Source organism: Rhinopithecus roxellana, chromosome 8, assembly GCF_007565055.1.
Source record: "Rhinopithecus roxellana isolate Shanxi Qingling chromosome 8, ASM756505v1, whole genome shotgun sequence".
NCBI classification, from domain to species: Eukaryota; Metazoa; Chordata; class Mammalia; order Primates; family Cercopithecidae; genus Rhinopithecus; species Rhinopithecus roxellana.
Window position 1 is genome coordinate 140380136 of NC_044556.1, and position 15181 is coordinate 140395316.

The window sequence follows — 15181 nt, forward strand, 5'->3', positions numbered from 1 at the left end:
AAGGGTTTGCTTTCTCCATGATATACCTTATTATCACACTGATTTTTTTGTATGTTTGCCAAAATGTTCTGATATTTAAGAATTAGTTTATCTGAATACTTTAATTATAATTATGTCTCTAGTATCGGTTTCCTAAATACAGGTAATAAACATACTACTGTCGCTGTTCTGTTAACCATAAAAAAAAAACAAAAACCAAACAAACAGAAAACAATAGTAAGTATCCTATCTAGTTGGGTTTTCCATAAAGATAATTGAAAGAGACCTTCAAATGTTTCCATTAAAAAGTCTTGGTGAATTTTTCCCCAGGTTCTAACAAACTATACCAAAATAGAACTCATTTCATGGAAAAAAAGAATCCCACAGCACTTCTTTTTAATAACTGTTCAGCTACAAAATTTTATTGGTATCTTTTTATGTTCCCGCTAGAGGATGTAATGCACAAAAGCATTGCCACGGAACATATAAAATTACAAATGAAATTTATTGTAAAAAGTAGAATGTCTTCTAGACTGGTGTCAGTATTTATTTCATTCATAAACCAAAACTGCAGTATAATATATTCATTGTCAGCAAGTTCATGTGTGTAAATTTCCATCCAATGTTATTGACTGATATAAGACAGATATTGAAAAGACAATTTAAATTTACTCTTCCAAACATAAACTGTTCCACAAAAGCACTGTAAAAACTCCTTCAAGATTTTGGGTTGTGCTTGACATTTATGGTTAACTACATAATTTGGTCGTGTCATAATCCATTGTGTTTGGCAATTTGGCATTAAACGCCTGAAGAGCAGATTGGATCCTCACCACCTCACTAGTAGACAGCTTGAGTCTATGACGAAGCAAGCAGGAGAAAAGATCTAGACGACGCTGACCAGGTGGGGAGAGTTTATTTACACGGTCTCTGATCTCTAGTAGTTGCAAAAGTGCTGAGTCCTGGGATCCCTGAGTATAGGGGTAGTCCAGCTGCAAAATCAGGTCCCGAATTGCTTCAGGGTCAAAGTGCATGCTGTAGCCAAACACTTGAATGTTATTGATTTTCATATAGCCCAGGTTCCGGGAAGGGTCAATAAACTCCAGAGGTTCGTAGTAAATGCTCTCATTACCATTGGGGCCGTTGGACTTGATTCGGCTCCTCAGGTAGATGTGTACTGTCTCAAAAAATGTCTTCCATTTGTTCCCCAGAGTTAATGTCCAGTTATAACACTGCAGGGGGAGGTCCAACTTAGTCCGCTCCCAGTCTGGAAAGCTGTTTTCATTCACAGGCATAAACCAGCTCTCAGAGTGGCTGCCTCCGAAGGGATTGACGTAAACAGCCAACACTGGCTCCAAGGTGCTGTTTTTAGTTAAGCAAATCTGTAAAGAGAGACCCAAAATCATATGGACTAGACTTGACTTGTACTTATTACTCTTCAAGGTGAGGAGCATCCGCTTACGCCAGGAGGGATCAAACCAGCTATTGAGGCGCATGTCATTGCTGATAAAAATGGCATGGACTTCTATTCGTCTGTCCGTTTTCTGCAGCAGATATTTCATTTCGAGATCTTGCAGGTCAGTTTCAAAGCCAATATAGTGATCGGTGGACTCGGCGACTTCAGGCTTGCAGAGCCCCTGGCTGAGCATGTAGCCGGTGTTGCAGGTGCCACATCGGGTGCGGTTGTCTGGTGCGCATGTCAGGCAAGCGGAGGCGTCTCCTACTGTGCAGGGCAGGAACGCGGTGCAGACCACCTGGTCGTTCGGACACGTGCACGAGTGTGTCTCTTCTGAAAAGCTGCCTAGGAGGCCGTTCTCATTGCAGTAGAGAAAAGATTGGATGCGAGTAAGCCAGTAGGTTGAGGTTCTAGAAATACAAAACAAAACGAATCTACATAAATACAAAGATATTTTGTGTACTGCAGTAAACCTTAGCTCAGAAATCTTCACTATTATTTCTTCAGGTTATCTCCAGCCAGTAATTTAAATGAAATAAAATATTCATAGAACTTATAATTAGACTATATAATACAAACACACACACGTGTGTGTATATTCCATTTATCACTGTGCAAAACAAGATTAGAGCTATACTTGATCTGAACTGCAATGCGTTTCTAAATATGTGATATCTTCTAAAGAGATTTCATGCTATCTCATTAGTGCACATGGAAGATGATTGTAGATAAAAATAGGTCATCATTGTTTTGAAATATCAAGAAGAAGAAAGGTAAGTGATTTTATCATAAAATATCTGTAGGAAAATTAGAGCATATAAATGGTGATTGTTCATTCATTTACTCTTAGCTTCATAGACCACTAGTGTTGCAGGAAGCATGAATAGAAAGTAAAAGAAAAATGAAAGAAAAACAAACAGCTCTAAATTGTCAATCAGTGTATTTAGATGCTAGGGTTGTCATCAACATTGAAAGAACAAGTACCCACTCAAAAAGATCATATTATTAAAACATGCTTGAGTTTATTCTTACAGGCTGTTCAAGAAAATAGTTGAAAATATCTCATTAAAATCAACAAGCTCCTTCAATAAGGGGTAAGTGTGTTAGTTTAATGTGTTTGATTTGAGTCATTAACATTTTTTCTTTTCTCATCAGGTTAATCATGATTCCAATTTCAAATCTCACTTTTCTGATTTTCTCATGTTATTTAAACCATTTTGGTGTTTTAAAACCAGTAAAATAGTGAAGGAAGAGCAATGGCCTTGTAATAACACAATTCCTTGTTTTTAGTTTGTTGCTTTCTCATACTGGATGTATGATTATGGGAAAAGTTGCACAGCATCTATAACACACAGTTCTCTCATGTGAAAAATGGGAATAGTAATATCTTCCAGGTTGAGATTTTGTGAGAAATAAGTTAGGTTCAAACTCTATGCATGTACTTAGAATATTTCAAAGTGTCTGTTTCACAGTAGATACACAACAATTCTATTTTTGGTATTCTTATGATTTTTTGGTGTTCACATTTAATACATTTGGGATTTCCTGCAAAATATATATGCTGCACTCAGTCCTTTAAATATCTGCTTACTGTTTTTCGTAGTGCCTTTTTCTGCTTAAGATTTTGTATTACTGTGTATTTACTTATTTATATTGTTTCTCTCATTACATATAATACCCTTTTGCCAAACTCTTGTATGTTTTCTTTAATAGCTATATAACCTGTACCCAGTAGAATTCCAGGAGATAACAAGGCTTTAATATTTATTGAATATTGAATAAAATGCATGGATTAGCCAAAGGAATATTTTCTTAAGAAGTGTATTTTTAAGTGAAATTTAAACCCTAAACTGAACATTTAATACACTTGGGAAATCCTAGCTCTGAAGTAGCACGTAGTAAAGTAATACAATACTTTATTTGACATTTGCACAATTAAAAACATGCAAAAACCTTTCTTATCCAGCTTCTCTAAATGCAACTGCATTATATATACTCAGAAGAAAATAAAAAAGTAAATCAAATCTAAGCCAACCATAAAACATTTTCCTCTTAATTCTTTCTTATACTGAAAATCACTGATTGAAATCTTAAACCTGTTAGATTCATGGCTTGAACATGTCTCCCAAAGTTCATGTGCTGGGAACTTGGTTGCTAATGCAGTGATATTGTGAGGTAGTAACTAATGGAATATGTGTCCTTGGAGAAATGCCCTCATGAACAGATTAATGCCCTTATCTTGGGAGTTAGTTTCTTATAATTGGGCAAGTTTGGCTCCTTTTTGCTCCCTGTCTTGCCCTCTCTTTGCCCTTCTGCCATCAGATGATGCAGCAAAAAGGCCCTCCCCAGATGCTATTCTTTTGATCTTGACTTTCCAGACTCCAGAAACCTGAGCCAATATATTTTTGTTCATTATAATGACCAATTCTGTGACATTCTCTTAAAGCAGCATAATGTGAACCAAGATAATTCATTTTTGAATTCCTCCAGATACTTTTAAGATAAATTATCTCAAAAAATATCCCAAAAGCATGCCCAGGGTATTGCGAAAGAACAAAAATGTGAGGCTGTTTGGCACTTCATAAACATTACGTCAATATATAGGTGTCTCTGTTATGCTTGCTATGGTTCCTTGTTTTCTCACCACAGAATATATGTGCAAAAAGCTTTATTTTGCTGGTGTATAAAATAGGTTGATTAATCATTTCTGTATTTAGTGTTAGAATGCAGATGTTAATACTACAAATTCATCATTTACAGTTACTTACATGTTTATACCATTTCATTCTTTTTCTCAATCACATTTTTCCTCATTTATTCCTTCCTTGCTTTTTCTTTCTTCCTTTTTTCATTGCTATCACTCTCTTGTGCTGTCCTCCCCATTTTTGCTTCTTTATTCAGTTCTTATTTATGTATATCTATGTATATCTTATTTATGTATATGTATATCTAATATCTAATAGAAACTACATAAAATATACATCCTATTCAGATGAAAATTATATTTTCTTCCCTGAAACCAAAGAATTAATTCCTTGAGCCAACTCATTTCCCACTGTAAGCTCTAATCACATTTCCAAATCATAAGAAGAAAACAAAAAATGAAATGAATAGACCTAAGGCAAAAACAGAGCTCACAAAAGTAGGGCACTGTAGAAAGAATCATTTGGACACTTTAGAAAAGCAAGAACTTTCTCCAGCTTTCCATCTTTTCCAATCCTTTGCACGTCTGGCAAATACATTATGGAAGGAAAGCGTTTCAGCTGTTGGATTTCAGCTTCTTGGGTTTCAGCTCGAATGTATGAATATTGATACTTCAGCATACTGCCAAAGCTCTGGTACCCTGAGACTAAAGAGATAGCACGTAGACTTTCTTCCTCGCTCCTTTGTGTCCTTTTTCCTCTAGCACCTACCTTTTACTATTTTACTACATTCCACAAAGACGAAATAGATTTTTCAAGAAAGAAGACATGTAGTCACTTGTCTTTTCTTTAATCCTTGTGTCATCTTAGTGAAAGCAGCAGTCAAAAATAAAGACTAAGCACATTTCAGAATTGTATAATGGATTTTTCACATAGTTGGTTCCCCCACCCAACAAGGTAAAATTTAGCTCCCCTTACTTTATCTTAAAACTTCAGAAGACTTTTGGAGACAAATGTCCTGACAATTCAAAATTAGTCCGTATCAAGTGTGTTTCCACTTTGTTTCTTTTTATGCTTAAGGATTAACACAAATAAAAGAAGCCACATTTTGTTCATGTATACATATTAGTTAGACACACTATTTACGGTCTACTTGGGCTAAGGATTGTGACTGCATGGGTGGCAGGTAGGTCTTCTACTGTTTTTTATCAAACATGTGGCAATGTTCCTGACATCTGCTTTATAATACTTCAGTAAGCATTCTAAATAAAACAAGGAAAAAAGGAAGGGAGAAAAAAGACAGAGAGAAACTAAGGAAAGGAGAAGGATAGATATATTATGGTGACGGAACTATAGATTATTAAGGAACAGAAGAAGGAAACTAGAATGCAAACTTTAAAAAAGCAATTGACATGATAAATATCATGATTTGGAGCAGTTCAAGGATATAGGAAATCTTAATCTATCCGGAAGAATTTACATTTTGAAAATAATTCCTCAAAAATATTTTAGGTGAAACAATTATGAGCAGAAAAATACCTTCCAGAGTTCACTTAAAATGTAATTGGAAAAATCAATCATTAGCTAAAAGGCCATTAATGTTTATATCATGGAGAAATCATACTAGTTTGAAATGTTCAGACAGCTGTTTATTCTAGTCATCTTTATTCAAATTATAATAATTTCCATTTATTTAAGATTTGCTCTTCTCCACAGGATACACATTATACATGTTCCAAAAGAGGGCTAGAGTAGGAGTGTGAATATCTGACTTTACAGCCATACTTTACCCTGTGACCTGTGACAAGTTACTTAGTCTCTTTAACCTTCAGCAGAGGCTTTGGAATTCAAGCAAACATTTGTTCAAATTAGGATTCTGCATGACTGTGGACTGTTATTAGCTTTCTGAGTCCCAATGTGTTAAACTGATTTCACTTGCTGATCTATTGCCAGGATGAAAGGATGTAACATGTAAAACCCACCTACGACAGAGTCTTACACTTGGTAAATGCTCATAATGAAACAACATGAATAAAGTGTTTGACTCTAAATTTTTTTTGTTTTAAACAAAATCGACTTAAGATTTGATCATTTCTTTCATAAAATATGTTAGGTATGAGTGGTGAACCAAGTTCCTGGGCCCCACCCCAGACATAATAATTTCTAGGAGTAGGATTCAGGAATCTCAGTTAAAATATGCAGTCCCAGAGAACTATTATGTATACAAAGAGGTTGCAAGGTCCATTGTGTATGTAAATCAACAACCCAAAATTGTTATTAGGGATTCCTTAAATACCAGCTAACCATCAATATGGAGGAATATGTCTACAAGAAGGTAAGGAAAAGTTGAAACTTCTGTAGAGAAGAGGACAACAGCAGATGGCTTTTAATTTACATGCATTCTGGGGTTCTCTGGCAACTATGTACAATAAAATTTGTAAACTGTAGTAGAAATTTTACACATAAGAAGAATAAGCCATACACTAAAGCCTGTCATAATACATCACTTCTGTTCTGGTCCAGTAATATTAACTAACTGTTTGGTGAACATCTCTCATGTCTGGGGCCAGTCACTTTTTTTTTCATCTCCTTTCAGTAATTTGTAAATGCTAACCCCATTTTAAAATTTGAATATGATTGAACCTTATCAATTTTAATGACGTGGTTACATATCTATTAAGCATTAGAATGAAGACAAACTCAGAGGAAAATATCTAAGTATTATTTTTTAAATATGTGTTGAAAATTTTGTTTCACAGGATAACGGAGTGAGGGAGGGGGCAGATGGAAGAACTTAACAACCTCAGAGAAAACAGTCATTTATTGCCATAGCAGGACAACATCAAAGATACAATAACTTTTAATTGTGATATCACATTTAGGTTCTTGAGTGACAATACACTATACTGGCTTAAGACCATTTTCTTAGGAGCCAGACTGTCTACTTTGAATCCTATTCATTTACTTCACCTGGAAAACAGGAATTAAATATAGGGTTGTGCTAACAATTAAAGCACAATTGCAGGTAAAGCATTTAAAAGAATGCCTGTGCACAGAATAAACAGGAAATACATGTTAACTCTTATTGCTATTATTATGAATGTTATTCCCACTATCATCTTTTAAAGAAATATTGTAGGCATTTTCTTTATTATAGCCACTTTTTTTTCTCAGAAGATGGAACATTTCATTTTCTCTTCAACAATTCATGCACTCATGCATAATATTACACTATATCCCTGTGTTTCACCTTTTAAAAAATATATACCATTTTAATAACATGACCAAGACTGTATTTAAATATACTTGTGTATGCCCTCTTTGTGATCCTTTTGAAACCCTCAAAAATATGCAAAACAATATTGCTCAAATTCAGGACAAACATTCTAGATGTGTAGCGCTTTGCACTGAAGTATTAGAACATATGTTGGTAGAAAAACAATTACCTCGTCTCATGGTTAAATCTGCTCTGAGCAGTAATAATCTTATTTCAAAGGTCCCTTATTCCAACCTTCTAATCCTTTATTGCTCTCCAAATCTGTGCAATGTGGATCCAAACTTTAAAACCTAAACAATATAATTTCAGAATCTTTTTGAAGTTAAAGATTAGCACTTTTTTTTTTGGTTAGGCTATTTTACTTCTGCCTTCATAGATTTGTTATTCTCAGACATGAATACTTTAAATATAAATTTGGAATTAGGCATCCACAGCCATTTAAGCAAGCATAAGCTGATTATTAGCTCAGTCACAGACAGATAAAGCCAAATAAAATTCTGTCACTTTCTCTCTCTTGACTGCTGCTCTGGCCATCTCAGGTTTGGTAGTGCTGCCTAGGGCTCATGCTGACACTCCTGACACACAACAGTTTCACTCTTGGAAATAATTTTACACTCTGAGAAAAGGAAACGTCGCTTTCAAAGATCCCTCAACTTTGAGTCTCTCAAGAAAGTGCACACACACACACACACACACACGCACGCACTTTAATTTATTAACCTGAATTCAATTATCTACTAATAATTTTGGCTTGCAAGAAGGCAATGAATAAGTGCGTGAAGCAGTTGAAGATGTAGGTTATATTTTAAAGATAATATTAGCTGATGTTAACATTCATTGAGCTTTTCTCATGTGAACAGTAGTATTACAAGGATTATTTTATTGTCCCAACTCTCACTACTCCCTGGTATAAGTATGTCTGTTATCCTAACTTACAGATAAGCACACGAGTTGTAAAAAATTTAAATAACCAGAACGTGTCCAACGTCAAACAGCTAGTAAGTGCCAGATCTAAAGATATATCCCCTGGTCTCCATTTCTCCAGAATCACAGCTTATCATCCTGAACAGATATAATTCAAATAATTTATTACTTCATCTGGTTAAGTGGTGTGCACAGAAAATTCTGCTTACTTCTCAGAGAGCTATAGAAATTTTCTGCCCACATCTATGCTGCATTTGATTATATAATTAAAAAAATCAATAGATAAATATCTCTTCCACTTAAAACATAAAATACAAAAAGAAACAGATCAACATTCAAAGTAAGAAACATGAGGCACACAAAGATAAACACAATTACTTTTCTGGAAGTAAAAAATTACCAGAAATACATATATTTTAAAAATTAGCATACATATGCAATTTTCTATCAAAGATTACTGTCAATTGAAATATATTTTTCACTAAATCATATATTAAGATAAAAAGGTTTAAAAAGTATTATTTTAGGCAAGTTCAGGCTGTTAAGTGGTTAGTGTGATTGAGGAATATTGATACATGCAATTATTTTGCAAATAAGAGCAATAAGGCCTCTCCTATGTTCTTTTATAACATCCTGGTATTTACCCCCCCATAATATTCATTACACCAAGTCACTATTATCAAACCAGCTACATCATTTGTATCCTGTGAGCGAAAACAATTATATACACACACGCACATATACAATGAAAATAATTATATATATGTATATATATACCATATGTTTATTTCACAATTTTATTATCATAAAGTGCCTAAATCAGTTTACAGTGTTTATGCTTAAATCTTTGTATTACAACCTTCAAAACCTTTATCGTTCTTAAAATCTCTGCATTATGAGTTCAAATTTGAAAATCTAAACAATAAATTTTAAGGAATTTAAAAGTATAATATTATTTTTTTTTTTTTTTTTTTTTTTTTTTTTTTTTTTTTTTTTTTTTTGCTTTGAAGTTTCTTTTTTTTTTTTTTTTTTTTTTTTTTTTTTTTATTATACTTTAAGTTCTAGGGTACATGTGCATAACGTGCAGGTTTGTTACATATGTATACTTATGCCATGTTGGTGTGCTGCACCCATCAACTCGTCAGCACCCATCAATTCATCATTTATATCATGTATAACTCCCCAATGCAATCCCTCCCTCCTCCCCCCTCCCCCCTCCCCATGATAGACCCCAGTGTGTGATGTTCCCCTTCCCGAGTCCAAGTGATCTCATTGTTCAGTTCCCACCTATGAGTGAGAACATGCGGTGTTTGGTTTTCTCTTCTTGTGATAGTTTGCTAAGAATGATGGTTTCCAGCTGCATCCATGTCCCTACAAAGGACGCAAACTCATCCTTTTTTATGGCTGCATAGTATTCCATGGTGTATATGTGCCACATTTTCTTAATCCAGTCTGTCACAGATGGACATTTGGGTTGATTCCAAGTCTTTGCTATTGTGAATAGTGCCGCAATAAACATACGTGTACATGTGTCTTTGTAGTAGACTAATTTATAATCCTTTGGGTATATACCCAGTAGTGGGATGGCTGGGTCATATGGTACATCTAGTTCTAGATCCTTGAGGAATTGCCATACTGTTTTCCATAATGGTTGAACTAGTTTACAATCCCACCAACAGTGTAAAAGTGTTCCTATTTCTCCACATCCTCTCCAACACCTGTTGTTTCCTGACTTCTTAATGATTGCCATTCTAACTGGTGTGAGATGGTATCTCATTGTGGTTTTGATTTGCATTTCTCTGATGGCGAGTGATGATGAGCACTTTTTCATGTGTCTGTTGGCTGTATGAATATCTTCTTTTGAGAAATGTCTGTTCATATCCTTTCCCCACTTTTTGATGGGGTTGTTTGTTTTTTTCTCGTATATTTGTTTGAGTTCTTTGTAGATTCTGGATATTAGCCCTTTGTCAGATGAGTAGGTTGCAAAAATTTTCTCCCATTCTGTAGGTTGCCTGTTCACTCTGATGGTAGTTTCTTTTGCTGTGCAAAAGCTCTTTAGTTTAATTAGATCCCATTTGTCAATTTTGGCTTTTGCTGACGTTGCTTTTGGTGTTTTAGACATGAAGTCCTTGCCCATGCCTATGTCCTGAATGGTACTACCTAGATTTTCTTCTAGGGTTTTTATGGTATTAGGTCTAACATTTAAGTCTCTAATCCATCTTGAATTAATCTTCGTATAAGGGGTAAGGAAAGGATCCAGTTTCAGCTTTCTACTTATGGCTAGCCAATTTTCCCAGCACCATTTATTAAATAGGGAATCCTTTCCCCATTTCTTGTTTCTCTCAGGTTTGTCAAAGATCAGATGGCTGTAGATGTGCGGTATTATTTCTGAGGACTCTGTTCTGTTCCATTGGTCTATATCTCTGTTTTGGTACCAGTACCATGCTGTTTTGGTTACTGTAGCCTTGTAGTATAGTTTGAAGTCAGGTAGCGTGACGCCTCCAGCTTTGTCCTTTTGACTTAGGATTGTCTTGGCAATGCGGGCTCTTTTTTGGTTCCATATGAACTTTAAAGCAGTTTTTTCCAATTCTGTGAAGAAAGTCATTGGTAGCTTGATGGGGATGGCATTGAATCTATAAATAACCTTGGGGAGTATGGCCATTTTCACGATATTGATTCTTCCTATCCATGAGCATGGTATGTTCTTCCATTTGTTTGTGTCCTCTTTGATTTCACTGAGCAGTGGTTTGTAGTTCTCCTTGAAGAGGTCCTTTACATCCCTTGTAAGCTGGATTCCTAGGTATTTTATTCTCTTTGAAGCAATTGTGAATGGAAGTTCATTCCTGATTTGGCTCTCTGCTTGTCTGTTACTGGTGTATAAGAATGCTTGTGATTTTTGCACATTGATTTTGTATCCTGAGACTTTGCTGAAGTTGCTTATCAGCTTAAGGAGATTTTGGGCTGAGACGATGGGGTTTTCTAAATATACAATCATGTCATCTGCAAACAGGGACAATTTGACTTCTTCTTTTCCTAACTGGATACCCTTGATTTCTTTCTCTTGCCTGACTGCTCTAGCCAGAACTTCCAACACTATGTTGAATAGGAGTGGTGAGAGAGGGCATCCCTGTCTTGTGCCAGTTTTCAAAGGGAATTTTTCCAGTTTTTGCCCATTCAGTATGATATTAGCTGTGGGTTTGTCATAAATAGCTCTTATTATTTTGAGGTACGTTCCATCAATACCGAATTTATTGAGCGTTTTTAGCATGAAGGGCTGTTGAATTTTGTCAAAAGCCTTTTCTGCATCTATTGAGACAATCATGTGGTTCTTGTCTTTGGTTCTGTTTATATGCTGGATTACGTTTATTGATTTGCGAATGTTGAACCAGCCTTGCATCCCAGGGATGAAGCCCACTTGATCATGGTGGATAAGCTTTTTGATGTGCTGCTGAATCCGGTTTGCCAGTATTTTATTGAGGATTTTTGCATCAATGTTCATCAGGGATATTGGTCTAAAATTCTCTTTTTTTGTTGTGTCTCTGCCAGGCTTTGGTATCAGGATGATGTTGGCCTCATAAAATGAGTTAGGGAGGATTCCCTCTTTTTCTATTGATTGGAATAGTTTCAGAAGGAATGGTACCAGCTCCTCCTTGTACCTCTGGTAGAATTCAGCTGTGAATCCATCTGGTCCTGGACTTTTTTTGGTGGGTAGGCTATTAATTGTTGCCTCAATTTCAGAGCCTGCTATTGGTCTATTCAGGGATTCAACTTCTTCCTGGTTTAGCCTTGGGAGAGTGTAAGTGTCCAGGAAATTATCCATTTCTTCTAGATTTTCTAGTTGATTTGCGTAGAGGCGTTTATAGTATTCTCTGATGGTAGTTTGTATTTCTGTGGGGTCAGTGGTGATATCCCCTTTATCATTTTTTATTGCATCTATTTGATTCCTCTCTCTTTTTTTCTTTATTAGCCTTGCTAGCGGTCTGTCAATTTTGTTGATCTTTTCAAAAAACCAACTCCTGGATTCATTGATTTTTTGGAGGGTTTTTTGTGTCTCTATCTCCTTCAGTTCTGCTCTGATCTTAGTTATTTCTTGCCTTCTGCTAGCTTTTGAATGTGATTGCTCTTGCCTCTCTAGTTCTTTTAATTGTGATGTTAGAGTGTCAATTTTAGATCTTTCCTGCTTTCTCTTGTGGGCATTTAGTGCTATAAATTTCCCTCTACACACTGCTTTAAATGTGTCCCAGAGATTCTGGTATGTTGTATCTTTGTTCTCATTGGTTTCAAAGAACATCTTTATTTCCGCTTTCATTTCGTTATGTACCCAGTAGTCATTCAGGAGCAGGTTGTTCAGTTTCCATGTAGTTGAGCGGTTTTGATTGAGTTTCTTAGTCCTGAGTTCTAGTTTGATTGCACTGTGGTCTGAGAGACAGTTTGTTATAATTTCTGTTCTTTTACATTTGCTGAGGAGTACTTTACTTCCAATTATGTGGTCAATTTTGGAATAAGTGCGATGTGGTGCTGAGAAGAATGTATATTCTGTTGATTTGGGGTGGAGAGTTCTATAGATGTCTATTAGGTCCGCTTGGTGCAGAGATGAGTTCAATTCCTGGATATCCTTGTTAACTTTCTGTCTCGTTGATCTGTCTAATGTTGACAGCGGAGTGTTGAAGTCTCCCATTATTATTGTATGGGAGTCTAAGTCTCTTTGTAAGTCTCTAAGGACTTGCTTTATGAATCTGGGTGCTCCTGTATTGGGTGCATATATATTTAGGAGAGTTAGCTCTTCCTGTTGAATTGATCCCTTTACCATTATGTAATGGCCTTCTTTGTCTCTTTTGATCTTTGATGGTTTAAAGTCTGTTTTATCAGAGACTAGGATTGCAACCCCTGCTTTTTTTTGTTCTCCATTTGCTTGGTAGATCTTCCTCCATCCCTTTATTTTGAGCCTATGTGTGTCTCTGCATGTGAGATGGGTCTCCTGAATACAGCAGACTGATGGGTCTTGACTCTTTATCCAGTTTGCCAGTCTGTGTCTTTTAATTGGAGCATTTAGTCCATTAACATTTAAGGTTAATATTGTTATGTGTGAACTTGATCCTGCCATTATGATATTAACTGGTTATTTTGCTCGTTAGTTGATGCAGTTTCTTCCTAGCCTCGATGGTCTTTACATTTTGCCAAGTTTTTGCGATGGCTGGTACCGGTTGTTCCTTTCCATGTTTAGGGCTTCCTTCAGGGTCTCTTGTAAGGCAGGCCTGGTGGTGACAAAATCTCTAAGCATTTGCTTATCTGTAAAGGATTTTATTTCTCCTTCACTTATGAAACTTAGTTTGGCTGGATATGAAATTCTGGGTTTAAAATTCTTTTCTTTAAGAACGTTGAATATTGGCCCCCACTCTCTTCTGGCTTGTAGAGTTTCTGCCGAGAGATCTGCTGTTAGTCTGATGGGCTTCCCTTTGTGGGTGACCCGACCTTTCTCTCTGGCTGCCCTTAAGATTTTTTCCTTCATTTCAACTTTGGTGAATCTGGCAATTATGTGTCTTGGAGTTGCTCTTCTGGAGGAGTATCTTTGTGGCGTTCTCTGTATTTCCTGAATTTGAATGTTGGCCTGCCCTACTAGGTTGGGGAAGTTCTCCTGGATGATATCCTGAAGAGTGTTTTCCAACTTGGTTCCATTTTCCCCCTCACTTTCAGGCACCCCAATCAGACGTAGATTTGGTCTTTTTACGTAATCCCATACTTCTTGCAGGCTTTGCTCATTTCTTTTTCTTCTTTTTTCTTTTGGTTTCTCTTCTCGCTTCATTTCATTCATTTGATCTTCAATCGCTGATACTCTTTCTTCCAGTTGATCGAGTCGGTTACTGAAGCTTGTGCATTTGTCACGTATTTCTCGTGTCATGGTTTTCATCTCTGTCATTTCGTTTATGATCTTCTCTGCATTAATGAGTCTAGCTGTCAATTCTTCCACTCTTTTTCAAGATTTTTAGTTTCTTTGCGCTGGGTACGTAATTCCTCCTTTAGCTCTGATAAGTTTGATGGACTGAAGCCTTCTTCTCTCCTCTCGTCCAAGTCATTCTCTGACCAGCTTTGATCCGTTGCTGGTGATGGGCTGCGCTCCTTTGCAGGGGGAGATGCGCTCTTATTTTTTGAATTTCCAGCTTTTCTGCCCTGCTTCTTCCCCATCTTTGTGGTTTTATCTGTCTCTGGTCTTTGATGGTGGTGACGAACTGATGGGGTTTTGGTATAGGTGTCCTTCCTGTTTGATAGTTTTCCTTCTGACAGTCAGAAGGACTCTCTGTTGGTCTGTTGGAGATTGCTTGAGGTCCACTCCAGACCCTGTTTGCCTGGGTATCAGCAGCAGAGGTTGCCGAAGATAGAATATTGCTGAACAGCGAGTGTACCTGTCTGATTCTTCCTTTGGAAGTGTCCTCTCAGGGGTGTACTCCACCCTGTGAGGTGTGGGGTGTCAGACTGCCCCTAGTGGGGGATTTCTCCCAGCTAGGCTACTCAGGGGTCAGGGACACACCTGAGCAGGCAGTCTGTCCGTTCTCAGATCTCAACCTCCGCGTTGGGAGATCCGCGGCTCTCCCCAAAGCTGTCAGACAGAGTCGTTCGCGTCTGCACCGGCTCCCGCTACTTCCCCTGTTGGTCTTCAGCTGTGCGCTGTCCCCAGAGGTGGAGACTACAGAGACAGGCAGGCTTCCTTGAGCTGCTGTGAGCTCCACCCAGTTCGAGCTTCCCAGCGGCTTTGTTTACCTACTTAAGCCTCAGCAATGGCGGGCGCCCCTCCCCCAGCCTCGCTGCTGCCTTGCGGATAGATCGCGGCAGACTGCTGTGTTAGCAGTGAGGGAGGCTTCGTGGGCGTGGGACCCTCCCGGCCAGGTGTGGGATATATTCTCCTGG

General features: G+C 37.1%; 1 protein-coding gene across 2 annotated transcripts in view; it reads right to left on the reverse strand.

Moving 5' to 3' along the window:
• Nucleotides 1-369: 369 nt before the first annotated feature.
• BRINP3 (BMP/retinoic acid inducible neural specific 3) overlaps nucleotides 370-15181 on the reverse strand; it is a 404576-nt gene continuing 389764 nt past the window's right edge. Inside the window, exon 8 of one of the 2 annotated variants that reach the window (XM_010366528.2) lies at nucleotides 370-1845. In XM_010366528.2, coding sequence (XP_010364830.1) covers nucleotides 729-1845 — 1117 coding nt within the window. In that variant the 3' untranslated portion in view covers nucleotides 370-728. The remainder of the gene's footprint in view (nucleotides 1846-15181) is intronic. The other variant, XM_010366529.2, reaches the window with a different exon arrangement.